Source organism: Molossus molossus, unplaced genomic scaffold, assembly GCF_014108415.1.
Source record: "Molossus molossus isolate mMolMol1 unplaced genomic scaffold, mMolMol1.p scaffold_m16_p_13, whole genome shotgun sequence".
NCBI lineage: Eukaryota > Metazoa > Chordata > Mammalia > Chiroptera > Molossidae > Molossus > Molossus molossus.
In genome coordinates, this window is record NW_023425348.1 from 92,293,011 (window position 1) to 92,320,538 (window position 27,528).

General features: G+C 51.2%; 1 protein-coding gene across 2 annotated transcripts in view; it reads right to left on the reverse strand.

Annotated features, from left to right (window-relative positions):
* The window catches only part of SPTBN2 (spectrin beta, non-erythrocytic 2), a 36,358-nt gene extending 13,978 nt beyond the window's left edge, over positions 1 to 22,380 (reverse strand). The window contains exons 1-14 of one of the 2 annotated variants that reach the window (XM_036258854.1): positions 22,291 to 22,380; positions 16,474 to 16,652; positions 11,495 to 11,646; positions 10,878 to 11,051; positions 10,023 to 10,114; positions 9,790 to 9,870; positions 9,338 to 9,453; positions 7,466 to 7,578; positions 7,139 to 7,326; positions 5,281 to 5,398; positions 4,665 to 4,823; positions 3,522 to 3,824; positions 2,342 to 2,495; positions 1,230 to 2,100 (exon numbers count right to left, since the gene is read on the reverse strand). In XM_036258854.1, coding sequence (XP_036114747.1) covers positions 1,230 to 2,100; positions 2,342 to 2,495; positions 3,522 to 3,824; positions 4,665 to 4,823; positions 5,281 to 5,398; positions 7,139 to 7,326; positions 7,466 to 7,578; positions 9,338 to 9,453; positions 9,790 to 9,870; positions 10,023 to 10,114; positions 10,878 to 11,051; positions 11,495 to 11,646; positions 16,474 to 16,652; positions 22,291 to 22,307 — 2,717 coding nt within the window. In that variant the 5' untranslated portion in view covers positions 22,308 to 22,380. Of the gene's footprint in view, positions 1 to 1,229; positions 2,101 to 2,341; positions 2,496 to 3,521; positions 3,825 to 4,664; positions 4,824 to 5,280; positions 5,399 to 7,138; positions 7,327 to 7,465; positions 7,579 to 9,337; positions 9,454 to 9,789; positions 9,871 to 10,022; positions 10,115 to 10,877; positions 11,052 to 11,494; positions 11,647 to 13,795; positions 14,214 to 16,473; positions 16,653 to 22,290 lie in introns of those variants that run through there. The other variant, XM_036258853.1, reaches the window with a different exon arrangement.
* Between the last annotated feature and the right edge of the window lie 5,148 nt (positions 22,381 to 27,528).

Genomic DNA, 27,528 nt, shown 5'->3' on the forward strand with positions numbered 1-27,528 from the left:
CTGCACAAGTGAACTAATCCTGGCACAGGGCCCCACCCTTTATCAGAACCTCCCTTATTCCTCCGGGCCTTACTCCTTAGCTACCTACCTGGGTCCCAACCTAACTGGGTTCCCTTAGTAGAAGGTCATGGGGATTGAATATGTGTTAAAAATGAACTGATAACTAAAAATATTTAAGTGATAAAGATGTGAAGCATAACTTCTCCCAGGGACACTTTCCATTCTCATAGATCAGAGTCTGAAAACGCTGTCTGTAAAGGGCCACATGGTAAATAGTTTAGGCTCTGTGGGACAGATGGTCTTTGCCATGAGGATTCAGCTCAGCTATCTTAGTGCACAAGCAGCCACAGGACGATGTGTAGATGAGCGAGTGTGGCTCTGTTCCAATAAAGCTTTATTTACAAAAACAGGCTGCAGGCTGGATTTGGCCAAAGGGCTGTAGCTTGCCAACCCTTGTCATAGGACATCTTAAAAATTAAAAAAAAAAAAAAAAGTCTTTCATTACTGTTTTAAAAACACCAGGAAATCTGACTATAGAATGAATAGTAGATGATAGTAAGGACTTGCTTATTTTGTTCTGTGTAGTAATGGTATTGTGGTTCTAGAAGAAATACTTCCTTTCTAAATGATCTTAATGCTTATTATTCTATAAATCAAGCTACTTCATGAGAGGTAGGTCAGTGTCTCTGTCTAAAAGGTTTATAACTTCAAAACCTTAGATATTTTATTTTTTTAATTATTATTATTTTTTTGTTACATGCCCCTAGTGGGAACTGAACCTGGGACTCTCTGGTCCGCAGGCCAACGCTTTAACCGCTGAGCCAAACCGGCCAGGGCTTTTTTTTTTTAAGCCTTAGATATTTTAAGTGCACACATACAATTTGAAAATAATTTACTATATTTAGGAATACTTCCTCATATTTCTTAAAGGACACATCCTGGAGAATGTAGAGATGAAATGATAATATTGGGGATTGGCCTTTGAAAAGGAAATGAATCAAATAGAGAAAGATACTGACAATTACTAAACCCCGGTGGTGGTGGGTATATAGGAGTTGGTTGCATAATGTCTTCTACTTTTGAGTATGTTTAGCATTTCTCATTAAAACAAACAAAAAACATACTCAAAGCGATGTAGCAAGAGCAGAAGGTTTCCTGCGGGACCTGCTGTCCCTCGTGCTGGCCCCCCACTCACAAGGCCATTTCAGAAGGAGCCTGCAGGGGCCTACCTTTGCTGCACCACCTCCAGGTCCTCCAGACGCTCAGGCAGGGTGAGCCCATTGAGCCACTGCTCCTTCTCCTCCACCCACAGCCCGCAGGCCCCGGCCTCGCTGAGCATGGTGTATCGTGCCAGGGCTGCCTCCAGGGCCCGTGCTCGCTCGCCCGCCCGGGCCTGTAGCTCCTCGTAGTGGCGCTCTAGCGTGGGTACCCTGCCCTGCACCTCCGGTGTGCGGCTCAGCACAAGAGGCAGGGCTGCAGCCTGTTCCCTCAGGGCATCCAGGGTTGGCCAGTGGCCTCGGATCTCCTCCTCCAGGGCCCGATGCTGCCGGGCCAGGGCCTGCGTGGAGAACTCGTCATGCCCCAGCTCAGGGCTGGACACCAGGCGCAGAGCATCCACTAGCCAGGCCTCCATGTCGTTTGCGTCTGCCTGGAACTGGTAGAGGCTGGCAGCCTGGGCGAGTCTCTGGGCCCGTTCCTCTGCCAGAGCCTCCAGCTGCTCCCACTGGGCTTGGAGCTCAGCAGCCCGGGCGGCTGCCTGGCCTGCCCCAGGGTGGCCCTCAGCAACCAACTGCTGGCCCTGCTCCAGGGTGAGCTTCAAGGGCCCTAGCCGGCCGCTCATCTCGCCTCGCAGGGCTGTGTGCTTGTTGAGCAGGCGGAGGACGCCAGTCAGGTCGCGGCCAGTTTCGGCTGAAGCCAGCAGGTGCTGCTGCTCCCGCACCCAGGCCTCAGCCTCGCCCACCTCCCAGAGGAAACGCCAAAGGCGCCGGGACTCCTCCAGACAGGCCCTCCTGGTCGCAGCCAACTTGCACAGTGCCTCATAGCTCTGCTCCAGGGTGGCCACCCGCTCTGACACCAGCTGCGGGTCGCATGGTTTGTATTCTGAAAAAGTCATGGTGGAGGGTCCAGAGCTGCAATCTAGCCCTCCTGCTGCCCCTACATCCATCCCTGGTAACCAATCCCCCACTCTACTCTCTTAGGCCTCCCTCCCTAGTTCGGTCACCACCACCCACCCATCATCCCTCCCATCTCCAGATTTTCCCAGTCTTATTCTTAATGTTTCAGCTCTTAATGTTCTCTTTCCCAGCCCCTCCCTTTTCCACTTCCTCCCTCCAGTTCTCACCTTTTCCTGGGTCACAGAAGCGCAGGGCAGAGGCACTGACAGCACGTACCCTCTCAGCCTGCACAGCAATGTCTGCTTCCACCAGCTCATGTAGCTGCAGCAGGTCCTCCACTCCAGCCAGGTGCTTGCCCAGGTCCTGGGACTGCAGCCGGCCCTGCCAGGCACACGCGGCACACGGATGCCCATCTGAGAGCAACTACTTCTTCCCCACCAGGCCTCTTTCAGCCCCACCACACACCTGTGCTAACCTTGCCCCACTGCCTGAATCAATTGCACCTACCAACCTCTCTGGCGGCTCCAGGGGTCACACTCAGGTGAACACACCTGATCCCATCAGTGAGCCCTTACACACATAGTGACACCCCAGTTCTGTCCCGGCACCCTGGCTTCTTTGTATTCAAGTCCTGTGGAACAACTGCCTTACTAAAGCCTGCTCCCGGAATCTCCACTCTGACTCATTTTCTGGGCCCCAGAATTATCACCCGCTATTGTCATGGCTTGGTCCCCAGCACCCCAGCAATCTTCAGCGTCTCTCCAGACCCATCCTTATCCCCATCAGTTGCCTAGATCACCGCAACAACCTCTAACGGGTTTCTTCTTCACATAGTAGTCAAAGTAACCTTTCTGAAAACATATGACGGAATCATGTCTCCCCTTTTCAAAACCTCCTGATCACTTTCGAGGCTCCATGTTGCTATGAATCAAATCCATACGTCTTGACCAGGCCTGTGAGGCCCTAAGTGAGCTGGCCGCTGCCTTGCTGTCTCACCCCCCTGCCCCCTCCCCATCCTTACACTCCCACTGGCCTGGCTGTTCCTTCTGCCTGGGGTGTCCTCTCCTCAGCTCTCCCTGTGCTAGCTCCTCGCACTGCTCTGTGCTCAGCTGAAATGGCACTTCCTCAGCGAGGCCTTCCAGACCACTCCATCTCGCAGCCCTGTTACAGTCGCCTCACAGGTTTTAAGTCCACCTGCTATTTTGTTTGTTGACAGGTCCGTAGTTTTGTCATCAGTCTCCTCCCACTAGAAGTCATGAGGACAGGGACCTGTTTGCTCTGCTCATCTGAACTGGGGACAGGGCCCTGCTCTGGAACATACTCTATGAAGGTCAGCTGAGCATGTGAGTGACTGTACCCTCACTGTACCCCCACAATCCTGATCACCTGCACCCTACCACATGGTACCTTCATCTCGTCCATCCAGTCCATGAGGTAGAGCAGGTCCTGAAACACTTTCTGTAGCTCCAGGTTGATGAGGAGCCGCTCCCGCCGGGCAGCCACCATCTGCCGCAAGAAGTCCCAGAGCCTGGCCACGTTGTGCTGCCGCGCCGCGATGCGCTTGATGTCGTGGTAGTGCTCAGCAGCCAGCTCGGCGGCTACGGCGTCCACGGCCTGCACCCGGCCACTGTAGGCCACGATGTCCGTCTCAATGGCTTCGTGCTTCCGCACTGCTGCCTCCACGGCCGCCAGCTCCAGCCCAAAGTTGTCCTGGGGCAGGGGGCAGGGAGGGGAGGTTGGGAGTTCAGGGACACCACCTCTGCCCACCCCACTGCCCTCTGGAGCACTTGATGCAAGATGCCAAGTGGCTCTGTTTCCTCTCTATCCTAGCTTGTCCTGTCTCACCAGCCCTTTCTCCTGTTCAAGCCTCTGGCCCCTGGTTCCTGGGATTCTTGTTCTTTTTGTTGTTGTTGTTACTATTAATCCTCACTCGAGGATATTTTTCCATTGATTTTTAGAGAGAGTGGAAGGGAGGGAAAGGGAAAGAAACATCGATGTGAGAGAGACACATCGATTGGTTGCCTCCTGCATGACCCTGACCTGGGCTGGGGATCAAACTCACAACCCAGGTATATACCCTTAACCTGGAATCAAATCCAAGACTCTGTCCTGGCGAGTTTTCTCAGCGGTTAGAGCGTCGGCCCACTGAGCAATGAATCGTGGGTTTAATTCCCATCAAGGGCATGTACCTTGGTTCTGGTTTGGTCCCTGGCCCTGGTTGGGATTGCGCAGGAGGCAACCAGTCGATGTATCTCTCTTACATTAATGTTTTTCTCTCTCCCTCCCTCCCACTCTATCTGATGATAAATAGAAAAATATCTCGGATGAGGATTAAAAAAAAAACCCAAGACATTTCGGTCTACAGGCCAATGTTCCAACCACTGAACAAAACCAGCCAGGGTGGATTCTTGGTCTTTTCATCTGCTTGATGGATTTCTTGCTTCGTTAGTGCCCCACATTGCAAGGATTCTTATCCACCACTTTCTCCCCACTTCCTCCCCACCAGCCTGGGAAGGCCGTGGGGAGCACCCCCCCCCCCCCATGTTCTACCTGGGACACGAGGCGCTGGTTCTCGCTAAGCCAGGTCTCCCGCATGGCTGCCTTGCGGTCGAAGCGGGCGGCCAGCTGCTCCAGCTTCTCCTGGCGGATCAGCTCTGTGCGCAGGGCCAGCTCGCGTTCGTGCTCCGCTTTCTCCAGCCGCTCCCAGGCCTGTGAGGTGGGGACAGGATCAGTGCTAAAGGGTCAGGTCTCAGGAAGTGAGGGTAGGGAAGGGTCGCTGGGGCTCTTGGTGAGTCCCAGGGAAGCTCGGTCTAGTGGGTCTGTGGAATGCAGTCAGTTAGCCGCCTGTGCATGAAGGATGAGGAACGGGGCTGGCATGAGTGCTTTGGAACCACGGGAGAACTACGCCTGCTTATGGACAAGGACCCGAAGGGAACAGGGAACAACTAAAACCACTGGATTTATTTGTGGTGGGGGGACTGTGGGTGAACCCTACTACTTTTTTTAATCATTAGGATGAACAAGATAAGGGACATGGAGAGACAGAGGGAGGAGGACAGGAGTGTGCAGGATGAGTGAGAATGCGTGAGTCATGTCTGCACCAGGGGCAGTCGGGGCTGGGGCCAAGGGTGGGACACCTGTGGGACGGGTAGGGGAGGCCGTGGACCTTGTTGATGTCGGAGATGAGTCGGCCCTCACGGGGCGTGTAGACCTTCTGGTTGTTGGCCCGGAGCTTGCTCTGGATGGTGAAGAGCAGCACTTCCAAGTTCCCTTTCTCCGTGAACCTGGGGCAGGAGGCCGGGTAGGGGTCAGAGTCAAAGGCCACTAGGGGTACAAGAACTCTGTGTTTCAAAAGGAAGTGTCCTGTGCTGCTTTTCTTCTCGTAAAAGCAATACATGAAAGCCAGAGGATACTGGCAAATCAAAAGAACATAATTTAAAAACAACTAAAAATCACATAGAAATGGCCCGTTACCCACCAGCATGCACCTGCTTCATTTCTGTTTTACACAGATGGGCTCAGATCACAGCCATGGCCTCTCTCACTGTGGGCCAGGCCCTGTTTCCATGACTTAACACACATTGCTTAGTTCTCACTGCTAGCGACATCCTCCTGTTACCCCCATTTTCCAGATGAGAAAACCGAGGCACCGAGAGGGTAACAACTCACAACCACTACGTGGAAGAGCCAGGATTTGAACTCGGGCACTTTGAACCAGGACACTTAGCCCTTTGCTTTCTGCTGTCCACAAATAACTGTTCTGTAAACTGCTTCCTCAGTTATTTGTCATGAACATCTTTCCACGTCAATAGACACATTTCTTCAACATTATTGTCAGTGGCTGTCTCATGACTTATTTTTCTTTTACAAAGGTCACACTGGTGAACATCCTTGAAGCTACATCTTTGTTCAATGACCAGAAAAGGACTTTCTGGGTCAAACCATTCCCTGGAATGTATAGGAATAGATGTTTTCTGGATTTATAGTAGCTTTCACACCGAAACATACTAACTCCGAAAGAGTTCGATAATAGAAAAGCAGACATGTTAGCATATACTGGATAGATCTAACAGCAATTCCACACTTGAAAATAGTTAACTGCTGAAATATATCAACGATAAGAACCTTTACAATGTGCAAGTTACCAGCCACACTCCTGTGTTGTCTGTCAGGTCTGCTCTTCCCCACCCGGTTCCTAATCTGGACTGGGGTTGCTACGACCTGTGTCTGAGTGGACTACACTGACTCTGCATACCTGAGCAATCATTTCCATGGCATGGTTTTTTTAAAAATTCTCATCTGAGGACATTTTTTCCATTTTTGTTCAGATAGAGTGGGAGGGAAAGAGAGACAGAGAGAGAGAGAGAGAGAGAGAAACATCGACGTGAAAGGGACACATGGAGTGGCTGCTTCCTGCACAACCCCAACCAGGGCCGGAGACAAATTGCAACCGAGGTACGTGCCCTTGGCCGGAATCAAACCCGTGACTCATTGGTCCGTGGGCCGACATTCTAACTGCTGAGCCAAACTAGCCAGGGCTCCATGGCATGATTTTTTAAAAAATGGAAAATCATTTAAATAATTTATTTGGGGCTCTGGCCCCTTTGGCTCAGCAGTTAGAGCAACGGCCACAGACCAGAGTCACAGGTTCAATTCCAGTCAAGGGCACGCACTTCAGTTGTGATTCTATCCCTGGCTCTGATTGGGGTTGTGCGGGAGGCAGCCAATTGATGTGTCTCTCTCACATCGATGTTTCTCTCTCTCTCTCTCCCTCCCTCCCTCCTTCCCTCCCTCCCACTCTATCTGAAAATCAATGGAAAAATGTCCTCAGGTGAGGATTACAAAAAAGAAATTTATTTGGGAACTGCTTCAGGTGCTTTGAGCCGAGGGTGACGAGCCTCCACTGCATTTGTGCACTGCTGAATTTCCCCCCCCCGAAAGGCTGCCCTAATTTAGGCTTCCTCTTGGGTGAGCACAGCTCAGGGAGGGCCTGCTGTGGCTGGGTGCGGCCCAGGGCCACCTACTTGGGCGGCTTCTCCACGGTGCGGTAGGAATTGAAGGATTGCAGCTGGTTCTGGACCCCACTCAGGGAGTTGGCCAGCTGCCGGTCATTGAGGGTCATGATCGTCTGCTCGATCCACTGCAGCAGCTCTGAGGCCAGGGACTCATACTTCTCCACCAGGCGCTCTGCCTCCATGGCGTGGTCCAGCACCTGCGAGACAGCGACGTGGGGTCCTGCGCACGGGCCCCGGCCAGTCCCGCAGCTCCACCCGCCCCTGCTTGAGGGGGGCAAGACCCTGAGGCCTGGCCTCCTCTGGCCTTTATGCCTACTGCCCCGCAGCGGACAGTACCTTCCCAATTCTTTTGCCTTCCACGGCCAGGGCCTTCATCTTGGAGAAATAGTGATAGTAAGTAGCCACATAGGTAATGATTGATTTCTCATCTGGTTGGTCTACATTCACATCTGAGAAAAGAGAGCACTCAGGTCAGGCAGAGATGAGAAACCTGCCTCCCGGAAGTACACCTGCAACCTGAACCTCTTCCCTCAGCCCCAGGGCCCTCCCAGCCCTCCAAGGCTGACATCTTTCCAGCTCCCTTCAGAGCAAAATGACAAAACAACCATAAAAGGGCATGAAAAGGTAACTTTTTTCTTCCTCCTAGAAACAAGCAGAGTACAAAATCCAGAAGCCCAAGGAGGCTTTTACCAGCATTCCCGATGGAGACCAAATTCAGCTGTCGGAGGAAGGAAGAAAAGAAACGGCATTCCCATTTGGGGATGAATCGTGGACTTACGGGCTGGAAAGATGTGTAAGAAGTCAGAAGGTTCAGGGGCAGCCAGACAGAGGTGCGAATGAAGCCCCCTGAACCCAGAATGTTCAGGGGAAGGGCCCAGTGAACCCCAGCAGCAGGGTCAGAGGCCAGCTCTCATGGCCATCTCGGGGCACAGTCAAGGCTATTTCTGACTCAATCTCAAAGTTCAGCTGTGAGCCCCAGGAAATGTGTCCTTCAAGCCAAATCAGCCCCCACCACATGAGCCAAGGCTGATATGACTCGAAATCCCTGGGTTTTCTTAATTAGACCAGATGGAACCCTTCCTAAACGCAAGGCTATGGGACTGGAAGCCCGCCTGACCACCTCTGAAAACCCAGGGAAGGCAGGAGCCACTGAAATCTTCTCAGAAAGTTACAGGATACTTAGCTTTACATAAATGTTCATCCTAGCTGTACTTCTCAAATGCTCTACAAGGAACCTTATGTTTGGCCTATTTCCATCACTGGTTAGTTGATGTTTGTCCTTCTGGACTGAGAGGGCATAGGACATGGGGCTATGGGGGGATGGAAAACAGGCAGAAAATAACCAAGACCCAAATCTGCCCAGTGACGTTAAGAGGGAGTGTCTCCAGCAGGGAAGTCACGGGGCCCTTCCCTCCTTCCCTTTTCTGTCTGCACCAAGACTGCTCTCTGCGCTCAGGAGAGGTGGCTGAGGCAACAGGCTCTGGAGCCCCACTGCCTGAACTTGAATCTTAGTTCCACAAGCTGTATGATCTTGGGAAAGTCACTTAACCTTTATGGGCCCCCAGCTTCTCTTCCATTATCTGAGGATAGTAATGATACTGACTTCAAAGGGCGCGCTGTGAGGATTAAATTAATTAAAGTGTGTCAAGTGCAGGGCCAGGTACAAAATAGGAGCCCAGTGGCCATTACCAGTCTCATCAGCGTTAAGATCAGAACCACAGGGGCCAATCAGCAGGGTCAGCTGACCATAAAAAAGCCCAATGCTTGGTGAGCCCTCCAGGTCATATGCTTAACTTAGAACCCTAAAATTTTGGAATAAGGAGGGCCCTTAGAGACCACATAGACCAATCTTCCCATTTTAAAGATGAGAAAACTGAGTCACAGAGAGGCCAAGAGACTGGCTCCAAGTCACAGAGCTGCTCCACGGTGGGCTAGGATAGAGCCTCATCCCGGGGCTTTTTCTGCCACAGGGCTGTCCTTCTTCCTACAGCTTTAAAATTTTTTAAATTGAGATATAATTTTTGTACCATAAAATCCACCCTTTTAAAGTATACTCTTCAGTGGTAGTTTTTAGTATATTCAGCAGGTTGTGCTGCCATCACCACTATCTATTTCAGAACATTTTCATCGCTCCCCAAAGAAACCCCATCTGTCTCTGTCGCACAGCCTCGTGTTCGCACAGCCTCGTGTTTGCACAGCGCTGCCCACCTTCAGGATCCAGCAGCTTCGTCAGGCCCAGCTCCTTCTCGGCCAGATTGAAAGCGTTCTGTAGATTGTAGTGTGCATTACACTTCTTCAGGGACTCAAAGTCCAGCAGGTCTGGCCTGGGCCGAAGGGAGTACAGAAGGATCAAAAACACTTAAGATCCTCTAGAGGAACAGCAAAGCCACCCTTTCTTTATCCTAAGTCACTAAGTCCATTGTGTCCAGAACCAGGCACCCCAGACCCACACTCACTGCTCCCACGCCCCTTGCTCCCCATCACAAGCCCTCTTTGCAACACTGTGCCCCCACATCCTGGCTCTTCTCCCGGCGTTCATTCCTCAGATTTGCTGTGGAGCTCTTCTCTCTGCTCCTTCTACGCGTGTGTGCCCCTGGGTCTGTAACCCTCACCCCACCCCGGCAGCTCCGACAGGCTCGCTAGCCCTGTCGTCTCCTCACCGGTGTTTATGCACAATGGCGTTGAAGGCCAGCCCATCTCTCCAGCTGGTGGTGAAGTTGTGCACGTTGACGTTTGGATACCTATAAACAGACCGGGAAAAACTGAGTAGGTCCAAGCTCTGGTCAGCGACTCGAGGACGGATCCCAGCCTGTGGTTCCTGGACCCCACCCTCCCTTCACTCGCAGCCTGGGTGCATCCACCCTCCAAGGCCACGCTTCCTGGACAGCCTCACCCAGCGGTCTTCATCTGGCACCACAGCAGCAGGGCATCCTTGGCTGACTTCTTCTCCTTGTTGTCTTCTGTCTCCACACTGATGTCTTGGATCTAAGAGGGAAGAAAGGCCTTGACTCCCTGGACAGGGGCTCCTGGAGTTATGGGAGATGCTCAGAGATACATGGCAGGAAACTGCTCTTTAGATGCCTGCAATAGGGGTGCAGGGACAGGGCCCGGGGACCTTTCCTCCTGGGCTAGTGATCACAGAACATCGGGTCAAAGGAATTTGAGGCAGCAGAGTGGGGTAGAAATCAGAACAAGGAAGTGCCTTGAAGTGAAAGCTGCTGGCTCCTCCAGGTGGGGACCTTCAGGTGGGCAAGTGAGCATTTTCTGAGAGCTGGGTTTCAAAGGTGAAGTGGACAGAGCTCTGCTTAGGGCTGGAAGGAGCAGAGGAGGTCACATCGGGGAGATCGGGAGAGTTGTGGTGGCATCAGGGCACTGGATGGGCTGTGTTCGGAGCATTAGGAGGAGGGTGGCTCTTCTTTTCAGGGAGGCAAGCCGAATCCAAAGCAGCGGAATGGGCCAGTGACCAGACCCCAAATGTAATTCTAACATTCTCAATGGTGAAGACCAGTTGGTAAAACTTCCAGTCCCTATGGACCAACATGTGGTCCAACTGCCCATGAGCAGGACACAGACCAGGCCACAGGGAACTAACCACACTGGTCTTTACCCTGTTTAATGAGGAGCGTCACCTGATTGTTATACAAGGTTGTCTACATTTGTGTATGGATCACACCATGGATGGGCAATGACCACTCATGGTGCAGTACTGAGCTGCAGAGCACACGCTGAGTGACATGTGCCAGGGTACCTGGAATCGAAGGATGATGGTCCAGACCAGCCCAAGGGTCAGACGGTGGTTTCCGTCCACAATGTCATGGGAGCCCATATTTTCCAAGTGCACTTTCTGCTCCTTCAGGAACTGCAGGGCCTTGTCCACATTCTCCAGGCAGTGAATCCGCATGCGGCCCTTTGTGGGTTTTGGCTGTTGAGGGTCAGGGGACACAAAGGCATGGGATCATGGGCCTCTTCCCCCTTCCCTCCTACCTTTCCGGGACCCTGCTCTGAACACCTTCCCGATGACTTCTCTCAGAAATACGGGGACTGCCTCAGGGCTGGGCCCAAGTTCACAGAGCCAAAGCTGAGACTGCAGATGAGGCTGGGGCCAGATTAAGATTCCCAAGGGAATTAATTGCACCCAGAGTGGGTGGGAAAAGAAATGTTTTCAATGGGGCCACTGTTCCTGTCTCCATGAAGCAACGCTCCTGGTTAATCCATGCAGCAAAGCCTCTCAGAATGAAACCTCCTCCGAGCCGGGCGCAGCCACCGCTTTCCCTCTGGGGTGTCACTCTCTCTAAGGGAGACTCCTGCAGCGTGTCCCCTTGACCACTTTTCCCAGGCTCCCTCCTCCCTGGTACCACAGCTCACCAGTGTCTCTCCTGAGAGCACCTCGAGGAGCCTCAGGAGGTTACGTCCATCCCGGAGGTCGCTGTACAGGTCTCCCACCCGGCACGTCACCCGGGCCAGGTGTGAGTTCACCCACTTGGTGAAGGTTTTCTTCTGCACGGCTTCCCGCTCATCTGTGGTGGCAACATGAGGTCATTTCTGCCCCTCAAGTACAGTTGCTTCTGATCGTCAGTTGGTGGGGTTGTGGGGGGGGTACCTGGGAGGTCCCAAGTGAGGTCTGGGGAGGGGGAGTGGGAAGGAAGGTGGCCAAGAGGAAAACAACTAGCAAAGCAGGGAAATAAAGAAATTGGAATGAGCTCATGAGTAAGGTAAAGAACAAAAATGAGAGCAAGAAACAGGCTTTGAGAAGAAAGGATGGAAGAAATTAAAAGCAGTGGGACATGTAGGGAAGAGCTAGGGGCTGAGATCTGAGATCAGGGTACGGTCGTGTAACAGTAGTGAAACTGTTACTTCGTCTGTCAGAGCCTCACTGTCCTCATCTGTAAAATGCGCATGATACTTTCTACTTCAAAGGGTCACTGTGTTGATTAAATGGGACAAGTGTGTAAGATGCCTGGCACGACATGGCTCCTTGATGATTTTCTGTTCTCCAGGTGTGATCTGACGCCAAGGAAAGTACTCAGGCCCAGCAGGTGGGCCTGTTCTCTCTGGGTGGTGGACAAATGGGAGGGTGTGGACTGAAATTACAGCAGCGGCTCTTCCAAGTGGCCATTACAAGAATGTTACATTATAGAGACTGCAGGCCTTCCGAGCCAGCTTGCTCTCCTGGGATAGTTTAAAGAAAAGACAGGGCTTTTCTGGGGTGGGTTCATTCAATGGGCTGCAGGGCTACAGTCCCAGGACATCAACATTCCAACGCTGAGAAAAAAAAAAATAAGGTCTTGAAGTTGGGAACAGGGAAGAGAGTGCACCCAAGAAACATGGGGTGTGTGTGGGGGGTGGAAGCCAGGCAGAGTCAGGTGCCAATCATCTCAAAAAATGTAAGGCAATGTCCTGCTGCCTGGTCCACTGGGAGGGCCGCTGCTGAACGGATGCTCTTAGGTTCCACAGAAAAAGAAAAATGAAAAATGTCATCAATTACAGAGCGAGGGAAGAAGCTCAGGCTATTGCACGCTCCTTTGCTCCCTAAGATTTCTGTCAATTCCCCCCAGGGGAGCCCAGGGCAAGGACCCAGTCCAAGTGGCCAGGACCTGAAGAGTTACTTTTGTTTCTCTCTCAGCACCGGCATCTCAGAAACCAAAAAGACTCATCCCTTAATCTCACATTCCTGTGCACCTCACCCATAAAACAGCGACACACCCATGTCTAGTCCTGTCTTTCTTACCTCCAACCCCTGTACCTGGGCCAACCTCGGGGTCCTAACAACTGCACGGGACAGCCCCATGCTCTGTAGCACCTGCGGAACCAAGGGTACCTTTGGGCCTCCTTGGTCTGTAGACCAAGCCAGGGATTTCCTGGACCACTGGCCATCACTGGATCCATGGGGACTGTCCTAATGCCAGGCACACTGGGGTGAGGCCATTTTGGCACACAGATAGAATAAAAGGGGAAGACGTAAAAACAGTGGCAGCTAGGAGAAAAATGTGCAAAGCCAAGCACCAGAGACAAAGCGTAACTTCATAAGGCGTCCACAACATCCACAGACAACCCCCACCACAAAACACAGCGACTTCCAGAATACACTGAAATACTGGTGCCAGATGAATGCTCGCCTGCTCAGACTCATACCTGAGTCTGTCTGCACCGGCTCCCTTTGACACACTTCCCAGTTCCCACACACACTGCTTCCTCACATACTCAGACCCACTCAGAAACTCAGGGCAGCACTAACAAGCCTGGGTCCCTTGGCCTCCTGCTCGCTCCCCGTTTCTCCTTCCCCAGATACCCTAGCAGGCCTTCATCAAACCCACTGAAAGTGAACGTCTCAGAGCCCGTGCCGGAGGCCTCCGATTTGCTGACACAGACGCCGCTTTCCTCGGCCTCGCCCGCTGCCTCCACGCTCACTGCCCTCGCTGCAGCGGGGCCTTGCGGTCACACCCATCCACACTCTCACAGCCCCTTCCAGTGAGTGGGTCTAAGCCTTTCCCCATGCTGTCAGCATCCACGTATTTTCTGGCCACTTGTAATTATTCCCCTGGCACACTGTCTCCCAACACAAACGCCTGAGTCACAGCCAATGTTCCACCCTGTGTTCTTTGCTCTGGCTGCTCTCCCACGCCCCCAGGTCCCCTCTATCCACTCCCCTCTGCCCCAGGAGCTCACCTTGAAGCTGTTTGAAGCGTCCTTCCAGAACACTGGCGTACTGAGCCGGGTTGATGAAGGCAGCTGGTGAGAGCAGGAGGCCCCCAGGGTTCTGAGACCCTTCCACGGCCTCATAGTAAAACTCACCAGCTCCGTTCAGGTCGTGCCCGTACACCCTGCTCACTCCGTTCCCATTCATGGTGCCTGCAGCCTCCTACACGGCTGGGGGCCCAGAGTCCATGCCCTGCCTGTGCAGGGGCAGGGCAGCAGGTTTGGCCTTCCTAGGAGCCTGGGGTCTCCAGAGACTGGGGTCCCTGGTGGTGGTGGTGGTGGGCTTTCAAAGATGGTAAAAGTTCAAGGAGTTGGAAAAAGGAGTTACAGGATGTCTGGGTGCCTGAACTCCCAGACAAGTAGCAGGGCACACCTGGCTGTGGCGAGAGAAGACAGAGGCAGCTCCAGACAAACAGGTTGGACAGTGCCGGGGGAGGGGTGGGAGGCGGAGCCCACTGGCTGGGGCAGGGCCAGGCCCTGCCGGCGGGGCTGGCGGAGGAGGGAGCTGCAAGCCTCTTAGAGACCTGCCCATCAGGCCTGAGTTGCCTAAGCGTACAGAAAAGAGAGAGGGTTCCCCAAAGCGAAGTCCTCTTCCCAAAGGTTGTCAGGCGTGACAAGGATGGCCCTTCTCTGGGTGACTTTGGGAGGTCCCCCTTCAGGACATGGGCTTTGATCACCAGCTCAGAGAGCAGAGAAAGAGAAATTGCTTATGTCCCCTTATCCGTGAAATCCATGTTCTTACCTCTCCCACTTGTGTGTCATCACCTCCAGTTCCGCCCCATCCCTGACATTGGACCCACCAGGCCGCCAGTACGTCCACTGCTGGGCAATCTACCAGATTCCTTTCCTACCTCTCTCTGGGCTCCAGCTCTTTTTTTTTTTTATCCTCACCTCAGGACATTTTTTCATATTTTGTTCAGATAGAGTGGGAGGGAGAGAGAGGAAGAGAGAGAGAGAGAAACATCGATGTGAAAGGGACACATCGAGTGGTTGCCACCTGCACGACCCATCCAGGGCCAGGGACAAACTGCAACTGAGGTACATGCCCTTAGCAGGAACCAAACCCAGGTCTCTCTGGACTGCAGGCTGACGCTCTAACTGCTGAGCCAAACCGGCCAGGGCTGGGTTCCAGCTCTTATCCCTTACAGTCCACACTTGCTTCTCTCCCATTTCGTTCATTCAGCATCTATTAGGCGCCTACTAGTGAGGTGCAGTGTGAGGCAAAGCCCGTACAGAGAGGCCTCTTCAGAGAGCCCAGCTTAGCGGTGGAGATAAACACCCATCAACAGCATGGAGCGCACAGGCATCGCAAGTCCTGGGCATCGTGTGTGCATAGATACCACGACAGTTCTAGAGGCTACGTGCATCCAGAGCCAGGGCACCAGGGGAACTTTCCCTGAAAGAGGTGACATTCTCCATAACCCACGTCTTTGTCTTCTCCCTTCTATAGAAACACTGATAGGAGTATTTCACAAGCCAGCCTGAAAACCCAACCAGGGGACAGAGAAGCCCAGCAGAAAATGATAAGGGGTCCCCAGATGCTATGGCCACCGCACGGGGGTCCTCAGACTGGTGCTGGGCTAGCTGAAAAGAATTACTCGGCGTGCTTAAAATTCCTGCTATCTGGACCATATGTATAAAGAGTCTTATTCCAGCATCCGGGACAGGGCTTGGGAACCTATACTTGTAAAAATGGCCCTGGGTGAGCCTGTAAAAAGTGTGGCCAGGTTTGGGAACCACCCTCTTCAGTGTCTCCCTTTTTCCAGCAGGCCATCCACCCACGCTGAGAGCACCACCTCTCAGGAGGGAACAGTTGGGACCTCTCCCACTGCACTGGGCTGGGAGACCAGCAGGTCAGTGGAAAAGACGAGGGTGAGATGGAGGAGGGTAGTCCGATGGGGTGGATGGCTTTGGGGTGTGTGGGTGACTCAGCCCCACGCGGGCCAGGCCAGCCGCTAGTGGTGTCAGGTGGCAGCTGCACTCTTGTTGCCATGACAACTCCTCCCTGGGAACGCAGGGAGGCCCGTCCAACGAGTTTGTTTGAGCTTGGAGGAGCTGAAGGGGAGAGCCCAGGCCCTAGGGGAAGGCAGGGGCCGGGCAGAGAGCAAACCCGGGAAACCAGGGGAGGGCGGAGGGCACCTGCTTCAGGGAATAGGTAGATGAAATAAAGGGAGGAACAGACGGCAGGTGGAAGGAACAGGTGGGGAGGGAGCAGTGAGGATAATGGGCTGGGAGGAAGAACAGGTGTGAGAGATGACAGTGGAAGTCAATGAAGACACAAGGGGATAAAAGGTAAAGAAGAGGTGGGTGGAAGTGAACAGCAAGACTAAATGCGAAGAATTAAGGACATGACTCAGGGACAGAAGCCAAGAAGTCAGCTGGGTGCAGAGGGGAACACATTTGGGTCCCAGGGACAGCAGGACTTCTCTATTGGGGTGCGGGGGGGGGGAGCTGGCAGATGTTCTGGATTGCATGAAGTTTGTTTTGAGGCTGGAGTTGGGGACCAGGGTCTTGATAGGGTGATCTAGATTTGTCACTCCAGGGCAGCAGCTTAAAGGATGGTCTTCCCATGAAATTAACGGACTCCTCATGACAAGCTTCTGTCCCCAGCATCCTCAGCATCTCCCCAGGCCCTCCCCTGATCTCACCTGCCAGAGCCTTAATTCGAGACCTCTCAAAGAGGCGGGCTGAACTGCTGTCATTGTCCCAGTCCGAGTCAGGAAGGTCCCAGCGATTGTTGATGTCACTGTACTGGCCCTGGATCTCCAAACTGTCAAAGTCCGTGGGTGACAGGGTGCTGCTCATGGTGGTGGGTGGCCTCCTGCTCCTGCAAGAGGGAATATGGCTGGTGAGGGGCATCTTGGGGCCACTGAGCCCACCACTCACCATGTCCTTTTCTCCTCCTGCCCTACATCTGCTCGCTCTCCTGATGGCCAAAGATTGTGGTTGGTTTTCTGTCTATGGAAATCAGCCCCTAGTGGGAGAGGGAAAGCCATCCATGGTGGGGAAGCAGAGGGACAGGACGGACATGGAGTGAGGCAGGAAGGCAACAGTGTCTCAGAGGGAAGCAATGGGAGGAAGGGCTCCAGAGCCTCATGCCAGAGAAGGACAGTGGACAGAGCAGGGGCTGAAAGTGGCGACAGCCTTCAGCATGGTTCAGGACAGAAGTGTGTAAGCCAGGGTAATGCAAGAAGTAGGCATGGGACCCCGTAAGCAATAATGAATATAAACCAGAATTCTTTTATTCCCAGGTCCCACAAACTGTTCTGAGCCCCTTCTCTACATGAGATGGTCTCCTCTACCCTGCAGGCAATTTGAGATGAAAAGACCGAGATCCTGCTCTTGAGCTAAGACGCATCTATGATACACCAGGAAGACTGATGATATGGTGCCCGGGAGTTTAAAGGAGGACACAATATGGTTCTCTCTCCTTTGTTTCCTTCTTTTATGTATAACAGGGAATACTTAATAGGTGCTTGACAAATGTCATGTCAGCCGTGATACATGCATCACCTTCATCACAGCCCAAGGATTCATCATCATCCCCATTTCATAGAAGAGGAAGCTGCATCGTGAAAGTTAAGTTCAAGGTTACACAGCTGGAAGGAACAGAGCTGGGTTTTGAAGCGAGTTTCTTTCTGACTTTGGAGGACAAGCTCTTAATCACAATATTTACATGTTCCTCGAACCTCCTGGAGCCCGTCTGAGCCCCCCCTAGAGATCAACACCCTTCCAGGGCTCAGGTTGGGGAAATCAGGACCACGTATATTTTTGCCAGTGCTACTTACGACTCCACATTACACAAACTCTGTCCTTCTCAAAACTAACAAATGAGCTTCAGATTAGCTGCTAAGAATTTTTTTAAAAAAACCTCTACTGTCCAAAGTTCCTGTGTAATTCAGCATTCAGCAGCCATCCAAGGGTATGGAGGGGGTTGGATCTGTAACTTTATCTGAACCCCAAATTCTGCATTTCTCATTCTCCTAGTACCTCTCAAATACAAAGATATATTTTAATCTTAGTACCACTTCCTAGGGTCAGGGCTATGATCTTGGCAGTTTCTGGCTCTGGAGAGGACATACAGAGAACTTCTTGTGTGGTTTTTGGGGAGGAAGAAGGGATGGGTGGTGAGGTGTGGGTGGGTAGGGAGGAGTGTTCTCATGGGCACACAAAGGCAGAACCTGGCTTCTGTCATTAACTGGTTCCAAGAAGCTGAACCTGACCCACGTGAAGCCCAGGACTCTATGCCCCTCCCCTTTCTCCCACAGAGAAAACACACACAACGACTTCCCTGGAAGTAGCACTGATGACATGAGAAGGAGCTAAGGTCTAAGGTTCCTAGATTTGGGCTTTCATTCCTATAACAGGACAGAGAGCTTAATTTCCATTAGGCCTCCTTTCTCATTTAAAATCCATTATTTCCCCTAACAGATTTTTCGAATTTGCTCTGTAAATATTTATATGAAAATAAACTCTAGGTCAGAGTTGAGTCACCCTGAGCAAAGAGTGGTGTGGGCAAGGCATGACCTGAGCTAGAGTCACCTCTCAGCCGCTGGACAGGGAGGCAGCCCAAACCCCGGGACCATTTCAATTCCATTCTTTTTTTTTTTAATACTCACCCGAGGATATTTTTCCATTGATATTTTTAGATAGAGTGGGAGGAAGGGAGGGAGGAAGGGAAGGAAGGAGGGAGACAGAGAGAGAAACATCGATTGGTTGCTTCTCCCACGACACTGAGTGGGGCTGGGGATCAAACCCCCAACCAAGGTATGTGCCCTTGACCAGGAATTGAACCTGAGACTCTGGTCTGAGGGCCGACACTCTAACTGCTGGGCCAAACCAGCCAGGGCTCAATTCCATTCTTCTCGGCCATTCTCACACTTAGCTCTGGGAGGGACATCTCTAGCACTCACACTCTCCCGGCATAGACCTCCCCACAAAAACTCCTACATACATGCCCCCAGATCTTCTGTTTCCATGACCCCTTTTCCTTTTTATCAGGAATCACAAACCTACTAAAGCCAGCCCCCAAGAGTGTTGCCAGTAAACCATTTAAAAGTAACTGATTTTGGATTCCTCTAGGTGGGCCTGTACTTTCCATTTCTCTGTAGGCCCCACCATTTCCTTTTGTCTCCTTCCTAGCCATGCCATGTGTTTTTATTACCTGCCTGGGCCCTGAAGGCCTGTGAGGTTTCCAAACCCTGCTTTACATCTTTGTACTCCACCAGAGCACAAACTTAATGAAGTGGACTGTCTGACCCTGTCTCCAAACCACTGTGTGTCCCTGGACCCCTGTAAGCTGACAAAACCTAAACATGGACTGCTTTGGCTTCCTTTTGGTGATCCAATTTGGTCCTCCCAAGGGATCCTATTGGGGCCCAGGCATGGGATCCAGACCTCCCAGCGAGGTCTGTTTGTTAGAGTTTCCATGTGGAATCTCATCTTTGGGGGAGAAAATATGGAGTTGGAACCTCCCCTTTTCCCAAATAAAAATTCAGCCACTTAAATGGTCCTTTGGCCAAATCAAATTTTGACATACGAACTTTGTGTCCTGAGTTTCTGGAGATGCTGCCATGTAGAAAAGAGACTGAGATGGCACCGTTGTCCTTACATCACAGCTCCTCATCAGGCCACCATGATGGGACACTAAAGAGTTTATTCCCTTAGACTCGCAGGTGAACGGTGCTCTCTGATGGTTCTGAAGCCCTCTCTATTTCCATATTTCTGAGTTTTGGTTTTCAAGCATTTGGGCTCTGCAGCCCCCTGGCCTTCTGGAGAATGTGCTGTGTTCTCTGCCTGTGTTCTCTGCTGCCATCTCCGGAACCCTACAGTTTTCCCTTCGAGTGTCTTCTGCCTAGATCCTGCTCTGGTTTCTTTTCACTGAGTGTGTCAATCCTCGCCTGCAATCTGGGTCTCTGTGCTCACATTTCCTTAGTCTTCCTGCACCCCAGCCCATGGCCCTCTGCCTCTCTCTCTACTGGAGAATCGTCAACCTTCTCCTCCTCCGTGGATTCCTGAACTCTGGAGAGAGGGCAGCACAGCAGCTAATCCAGATTATAGTTCAGCAGCACTTTATTCTTGGCCACTGACCTCGAGGCCAGACCCAAGTAGCTTACATTGTTCATGCTAGGATAAAGCCAGCTTCTGCCAGCTGCAAGCTGGGGGTCCTGCTAGATCCCAAACACTTCTGGACTGCTCAGCTGGTGCTGATGGATCCTCAAGGGCAGCTGCCCCCCTTCCCCTTTCTCTGCTTTAGCTGACATTCAAAGCTAGAAATCCCATCCCTGGAGCTACAGCCTGTTTCCTTCCCTAATTCCTCCTCTCACCACATCCTCCTCCTGATTAATTCTTTACCTCCCTCAGAGAGAGTTGATGATTCCCTGCTCTGTGCTCCCGCAGCACTTCAGCAGGCTGCTATTATTGTACTTATCACGTTGCATTACAGTTAGTTGTTTATGTGTCTCTCTGCCGCTCCACTTTTATCACAATGAGGACAAGGGCTGTATTTTCCAAGCCCAGTACAATAGGTATTCAATAAAGATATATTGCATGAATAGACCATAATAATTATTATTATGTTTGCCATCAAATTAATGTTTTTCTTAAAGCTAGAGAAAAGCTCAAGGAAAGAATGAGATGGGATCAGAGAAACCCCCCTGCTGGAGGGCTGTCGGGGTTGAGCTCTACAGTTCAGGACCAGGGATTCTCAAACCTGCACAAATCACAATTATCTGTGGGAGGGGGGTGGCTATGAAAACAGATCACTGGGCCTGCCCCCAGTTTCTGATTTAGAAGGTCTGGGGTGGGGCTTGGCAATCTGCATTTCTACCCTGTTCCCAGGTGACACTAAAGCTACTGGCCTGGGGATCACACATTGTGGGCCACATTGTCCAAAGATAAGGAGCAGTTAGAATTGGTTAGAGGAGTCATGAAGACTGAGAAGACACAAAATTTAGTGTGACCTGAGGTTAGCTTCACATGCTCAACCCAAATATAACTTGTCCTCAGAAACCCCAAGACCCACAAAGAGCCAGAAGCCTCAGGCGATGAGAGGAAAATGAAGATTGATTGGGCTCTGGATCTAATGAGACAAATTGAGCTGGTGTCCTGACACAGGCGAATCACAGATATGCAGAGGAGGACGATATGGTTAGAGACGCTATAGGGAGGCAGAGCTGAACAAATGACAGCAGGATGAATAATAGATGAGAAGAAATGGTGACTCTGGCAAAGTAAAAATCTTAATTTGGCTCAAAGTATGAGCGGACCAGCACAGAGAGAAAAGTAAGAAAAATAAATCACAAACAAACGCAGGGCTCCTAGAAAAGCAAAAGGAAGATGTACTCCAGACAATCAGAGAACCTGCAAGGAGAAACAGAACCCAATCGGTTTCTCTCCAGGTCATGTCCCTGATGAAGCAAGCACAGGAAGTCTCTTCCAAGGAACTTAGGTAGTGGGCGGAAAAGAGGGACTGCGTTTTTGTTTGATCTCCTTTAGAATCCTCTACTCAGAGCAGATTATTCAGACTAATTTTCACTCCCTTGCTACTCCTCCCCCAAGCCTGTAACCCATGGGTTACATCTGTTTCTCTAAGGGACAAATCTAAGATCCATGTTTGCTTTTTCCTCCCTAATCCTTTGCTGTTCTGAATATGTCAAGAAGTTGCCAGTACCTAAAAGCTAAGACACGTATTTGGAACACATTCTGCCCCCTTCATCTTCAGAGAAAACTGGTTTGTGGGTACCCTGTCCATGCCTGAACCAGCTGTCCAGCGCTGAAATTGTGGCCGCTCGCGGAGGGGAGGGCAGCTGAGAAACAACTCCGGGGGACAACATGTAGCAGGTTAGGGCAGGGGCAGGCCTGCAGCCCAGACAAGCACGCAATGCCACGGGGTTAATGGGGGAAAGTCGTTCAGAGCCAGAGGGGATGGGAAAAGCCGACTGTGGTGCTGGCGTTGGAAGACCTCAGCTGGAAGGCCTTGCCAGGTAGCTCTGTGCGGGGTGGACTCCAGGCCCTCTGGACGTCTCCGCAGCAGGGCACCCTACACTCAGACTCCCTATCACCCGAAGGGGCTTCATTCTCTCTCTGCCAGTGTTCTGGTCACCAGAGCCGACTGCGTCCCCCTCACACACACACTGTGAGGATGCATAAAGGAGAGCATGGAACTAGCTTCCGAAGAGGCCGGGAGAAGCTTACCCGGCTCCAGTGGAAGCCGCCAGCGAGGGAAGCCAGCGCTCGCAGACGCCAGGCTGCGAGCTCAGCGTGTCCGCAGCACCTGGACGGAAGCCGGCCGGTCCGCCTCGGAGCCTCAGCAACGCGAAGCGCCGGCGCTGTCAGACACGCTCCAGCCAGCCCACCGAATCCCCTCACGCGCTTGTCAGCCCCCACTCTTCCAGGCTCTTCTCTCCGATCCGGAAAGGCCCGCGTGCCCCCAGCCTCGACCCCCGCCACCCGCACACCGGTACCTGGGTGGCTGGCACATGACTCTCCATCCTGTCCCCGGGACCCGGCGGGAGCGAGAGACAGGAGCCGCATCCTCCCTCCCCGGCTCCCGCGGTCGGCCTGGACCCCGACCCCGACCCCGCAGTCCGCACGAGGCTGCACAAAGCGCGCCGCACCGCCGGCCGGGACAAAGCGGGCCGGGGCGCCGGCACCTACCTCGGAGCGGAGCGCCGGCCCCTCGGGCGGGAGCGCGGCGGGCGGGGGCGCACCGGTCGTCGCCGCGCCCGCAGCCCGGCCACGAGGGGCGGTTGTGGGCGGCGGCGGGTGGCCGGGAGGCGGCGGGACGCACGGCGGGCGGCCAGCAGGCGCTGTCACGGGGTGCGGGGGGCGCGTGGCGGCGCGCGGGCGCGAGCGGCGGGACTGCGGCGCCGCGGAAGGAGGACAATAGCCTCCCCCTGCCGCAGGCCGCCGGCTCCCGCGGGAGGCCCGGGACCATCTGGAGGCCGCGGCCCCGCGGGGCTCCGGGCTGGGCCCGAATCACCCCCTCCCCGCCCGGTGCCATGGCAACCGCGGCCCCTTTTGGTTCTCCGCACAGCTCGCCCGCCCGGGGTCGCTGACCTTCCCCGGGGCAAACGCAGCGGCGGCTCCGCGACCAGCTCCCAACCCCCTCCCCACCTTCCCTGCGGGTGGCCCTTATAACCCCGCCTTCCGGTTCTCTCCTGCCCCGGTCACCCCCAGGCCATCTGGGCACCCCCCTCACCCCCCCCCACAAGCTTACCGGGCTCGGGCTCCGCAGTTTGCACACCCCACCTTTGTCCCTACTCCGATTTCGTCCAAAATTTATATCCCCAGGACACGCAATGCTTCCTTTAACGGCAATCACCGCCCAGAAGGCTCCCCTATCTTCAGGCTCTGTTTTCCCTGTCAAATTTTCCTCTTTCTGCACCTCCACTTCATCTCCCTTTAAGCATGTCTTTCACCCATCCCCTCTCTCTCCCGTCCTCCTTCGGGCAGGTAGGCCGGCTCTCTTTCCCAAAGCATCTCCATGGTACATGTGGTGGAGATTTCGCCTTCTCACAGATCAGATTCTCAGAATAGTCATCGCTGCAGCTCCTCACATCTCCTTCTCAGCTCTTCTCATTTATCAACCAGAATTTCAGCCTACTCACTTGTCTTAAGAGAGAGTGGAGGTGGGGGATGGTTATTTCTAGGCCTGGCACAGTTGAGTTTCTCCTTGGTTTAGTAGTGTCTGAGTAATCTAAGATCTAAGATCATTAACTAAGTCTAAGGTGAACTGCTATCTGCTTAGGAGAGAAAATAATTATGCCTCAATAACAAAGTTATAATGTGCCCTGTTTGTGCTAAGCACATTATCTCTTGTGACCCCCATCCCCACTCCAGCACGAAGAAGTAGGTACTAGGAAAGTAAGCTCAGAGATGAACTAGTAATAATAGACTGGGCTTTGTACAGAGCAGTCTGAACTTAACCGTTAGGTTATAATGCCCTAAGAAGAGGTGGGCCTGTTTCTACCAGGGATATGCCTGAAATGGCCAAGTAAGGGTAATGTGAAGAATGGTCTTTGCCTGAATTATTAGGCTTAAGGTTTTATTTATAAGTAATGAAATCTTAGGATTTTGCTCTTTTCTGAAAAGGAATGCATACTGAAACAAATATATAAGTAACTGAAGTACTTTCCAGACATGATTTTGGCAAGCAGAGATCATTTATGTTAAATCCACTTGAAAACATTTCCAAGATTCAAAAGAGTCCTTTTACCAATCTTAACTAGTTATGTCATCTCATCTACCTGTTCTTGGTTTTCCTAGTCTATAACATGGATTGGGAGGAGGGTCAGGGAGTTGCACTAAAAGATGACCTTGAAGTTCTTTTGTAGCTCTGATAGTCTGATTCTAAACTGGAACAGCGATTCTACCACCAAATTGGAACTTGGCCTTCTGGGGTGTACCTCACTATTAGCTGTAATCAGACTATTTATTACTTATTTTTTAAAATAGTTACTCCTTCAGGCAATGGAATCAAAGAAGTGAGGGCATAAGCTATAACAGTTCCCAGAGGTAGGAGTGAGTGTGTTCAGGGGAAGAGGGCACTGAGGTGTGCTTTTGATCATCAGAGAGAGTCCATCAGGGATGTTAAAGCTGATGGGATGAGAATAAGCTGATCTGCCAAAGGAGTCAGAACCCTCAAATTCTGCTGCTGTACTGGTTATGGGAACTGAGGGTCTCAACAACAACCTATTAGATTGCAACCCAATTAGAAGACAAGAACATTAGGTCTTCTAACTACTATAATAATAATAATGTCTTTTGTATAGTGAGCTCCCATTTTCAACATTTCATAATCCTTTAAAAAGCCTTGTAAGGTAAACCTCATTTGCATTTTATTGATGAGCAATGACCAATTTTACAGAGTTAGTTCATAGTAGAGATACCAAGTGTTCTTTTTTTTTTTTTTTTATCCTCACCCGAGGACATTTTTTGATATTTTGTTCAGATAGAGTGGGAGGGAGAGAGAGAGAGAGAGAAACATCGATGTGAAAAGGACACATGGAGTAGTTGCCACCCACACAACCCAACCAGGGCCGGGGACAAACTGCAACTGAGGTACGTGCCCTTAGCGGGAACCGAACTGACCACAGGCCGACGCTCTAAGCGCTGACCCAAACCGGCCAGGGCCCAAGTGTTCTTTTTTATATATTGGCTTGAGAGAGAGAAACATTGATTTGTTGTTCCACTTAATTATGCATTCATTGGTTGCTTTTTGTATGTGCCCTGATCAGAGATTGAATCCACAACCTTGGTGTATCAGGACAATGCTCTGACCAACTGAGCTACCTGGTCAGGGCCAACACCAAGTCTTCTTATTGTTTTTATTTATTTATTTTTATCTTCACCCGAGGACATTTTTGTATTTATCTTCAGATAGAGCAGGAGGGAGGAGGGGGAAGAGAGAGAGAGAAACATCAACATGAGAGAGACACATCGACTGGCTGCCACCCACACGACCCCAACCGGGCTGGGGACAAACTGCAACCAGGTATGTGTCCCTAGCGGAAACCAAACCCGGGACTCTCTGGTCCGTAGGCCAAGGCTCTAACCGCTGAGCTAAACCGGCCAGGTCAAGTCTTATTTTTAATATATTCTTTCCCCTCTGCTAGAGAGGGAGTTTACAGAGTAGTTAAAAGCAGCCATTTTGGAGTCAGACTCTTTGGGTGTAAAACCTAGTTTTGCCGCTAGCTGTTGACCTTGGGTAAATTACTTAATCTCCCTGGGATTCAGTTTCCTCACCTGTAAAATGGTATCATAATGTAGGGATTAAATGAGTTATTGCAGGTGAAGTACTAGAACAGTGCCTGGCACAGAGTAAGTACTCAACCAGTGTCAGTAATTATTATTTAAACACATTATTTTGCCACACTCTTTCCCAATTTGGGAAGGAAGTGTTCTCCATAAAGAGAAGACTGAGATCACTTGTCTCAGCTCTGTTACCGAGTTGCTTTGGAAACTTGTTATTTTGCTCTGTAGTGCGTCAGTACAGTCAAGGATGAAGATAACGTCTGCTTCCTTTTTACATAAGTTGCAGAAGTGAACTAAATGATGTCCACCAAGTATGCCGAGCTTCTCAGAGAGCCCAGATTTTCTACTTACATTACCAAAACTCATGGAAAGGTCTTGGTAGGATTTCCTGCCACTAAGCCTACAGATGGAGCTGAATTCTTACATCCTTCTGTCTGAGATTGATTCTTCTGGCTCCTTCCCCAAGTCCCATCCCCTCCCACAGCCTCATGGCTCACATTCCTTCTGGTGAGCTCTATTTCTCCTGGCTCATTCCCATCAGGATTTAAATATGCTCAAGTACTTGCCTGCTTAAAAAATAAGTGAGAAACCCCTATACTCCTCCACATTGCCCTTATTCTTTATGATCACAATCTTATTGAGTCATCTGAACTCAATGGATCCACTTCCTTGCCTCCCATTTAATCAAACATTCATTCAAAAATTATGTGGCTTATGTGCCAAGTATTGTGCTGGGATCTGGGGATCTAATGTTGAGTAAAACAGATACTGCCTCTGTCCTCTTGGAGTTTACAGTCTGTGGGGTTGATAGACATTAATAAAATATTAATCACAAAGTATATATATTCAGATTTTTAAAATCCTCACCCGAGCACATGTTGTTGTTTTTTTTTTAAATATGTTTTTATTGATTTCTTTTAGAGAGCGAGGGAGAGAGAGATAGAAACATCAATGTGAAAAAGAAACATCAATTGGCTGCCTCCCATACAGCCCACACTGGAGATTGAGCCTGCAACCCAGGCATGTGTCCTGACCAGGAATCGAACTGGGACCTCAGTACATGGGACAATGCTCAATCCACTGAGCATACCAGCTGGGCCCCAGAACATGTTTTTATTGATTTTTAGAGAGAGGAAGAAGGGGAGAGAGAGAAGCATCGATGTGTGAGAGTAACATCAATTGGTTGCCTCTGAGCATGTGCCTGACTGGGGATTGAACTCGAAACCTTTTGGTGTATGGGATGACACTCCAACCAACAGAGCCATCCAGACAGGGATATATATTTAGATTTATAATCATAAAGGATAATAATCCTGGCTGATGTGGCTCAGTGCATTGAGATTGAGCATCATCCCATGGACTGAGAGGTCCTGGTTCGATTCCCAGTCACAGCACATGCCTGGGTTGCAGGCTTGATCCCCAGTAGGGGGCATGCAGGAGGCAGCCGATTGATGTTTCTCTCTCACATTGATGTTATTCCCTCTCCCTTCCTTTCTCTAAAAAATTTTAAAAAAAATCAATAAAAACATATTTTAAAAAAAGGATAATGAGTGTAATGAATGAAAAGTTCAGGATGCTATGTGAGAATAAAATAGTGAGTCATAACCTGGTTAGGAAGGTCAGATCATCTGAGCTAGATCTGAAATATGAGAGCATTAACCAGGCAGAGAATGAAGAATAATAATTGCTGTTACTACATTAATTGGGAATTATCCTTCTAGTACTTTACACATATCATTTCATTTAATTCTTGTAACAACTCTGAGAGGTAAGGATTAATCCCATTTTACAGAAGAGGAAACGGAGTCACTGAGAGATTAAGTGACATTGAACCAGGCAGAGGTAGAGCTGGGATTTTAATTAATCCAGACAGTTTGACACTTGAGCCATGCTCTCCGCTACAGGGACACAGAGTGTGTGGATACCAGGCCTGATGCTGCAGGATG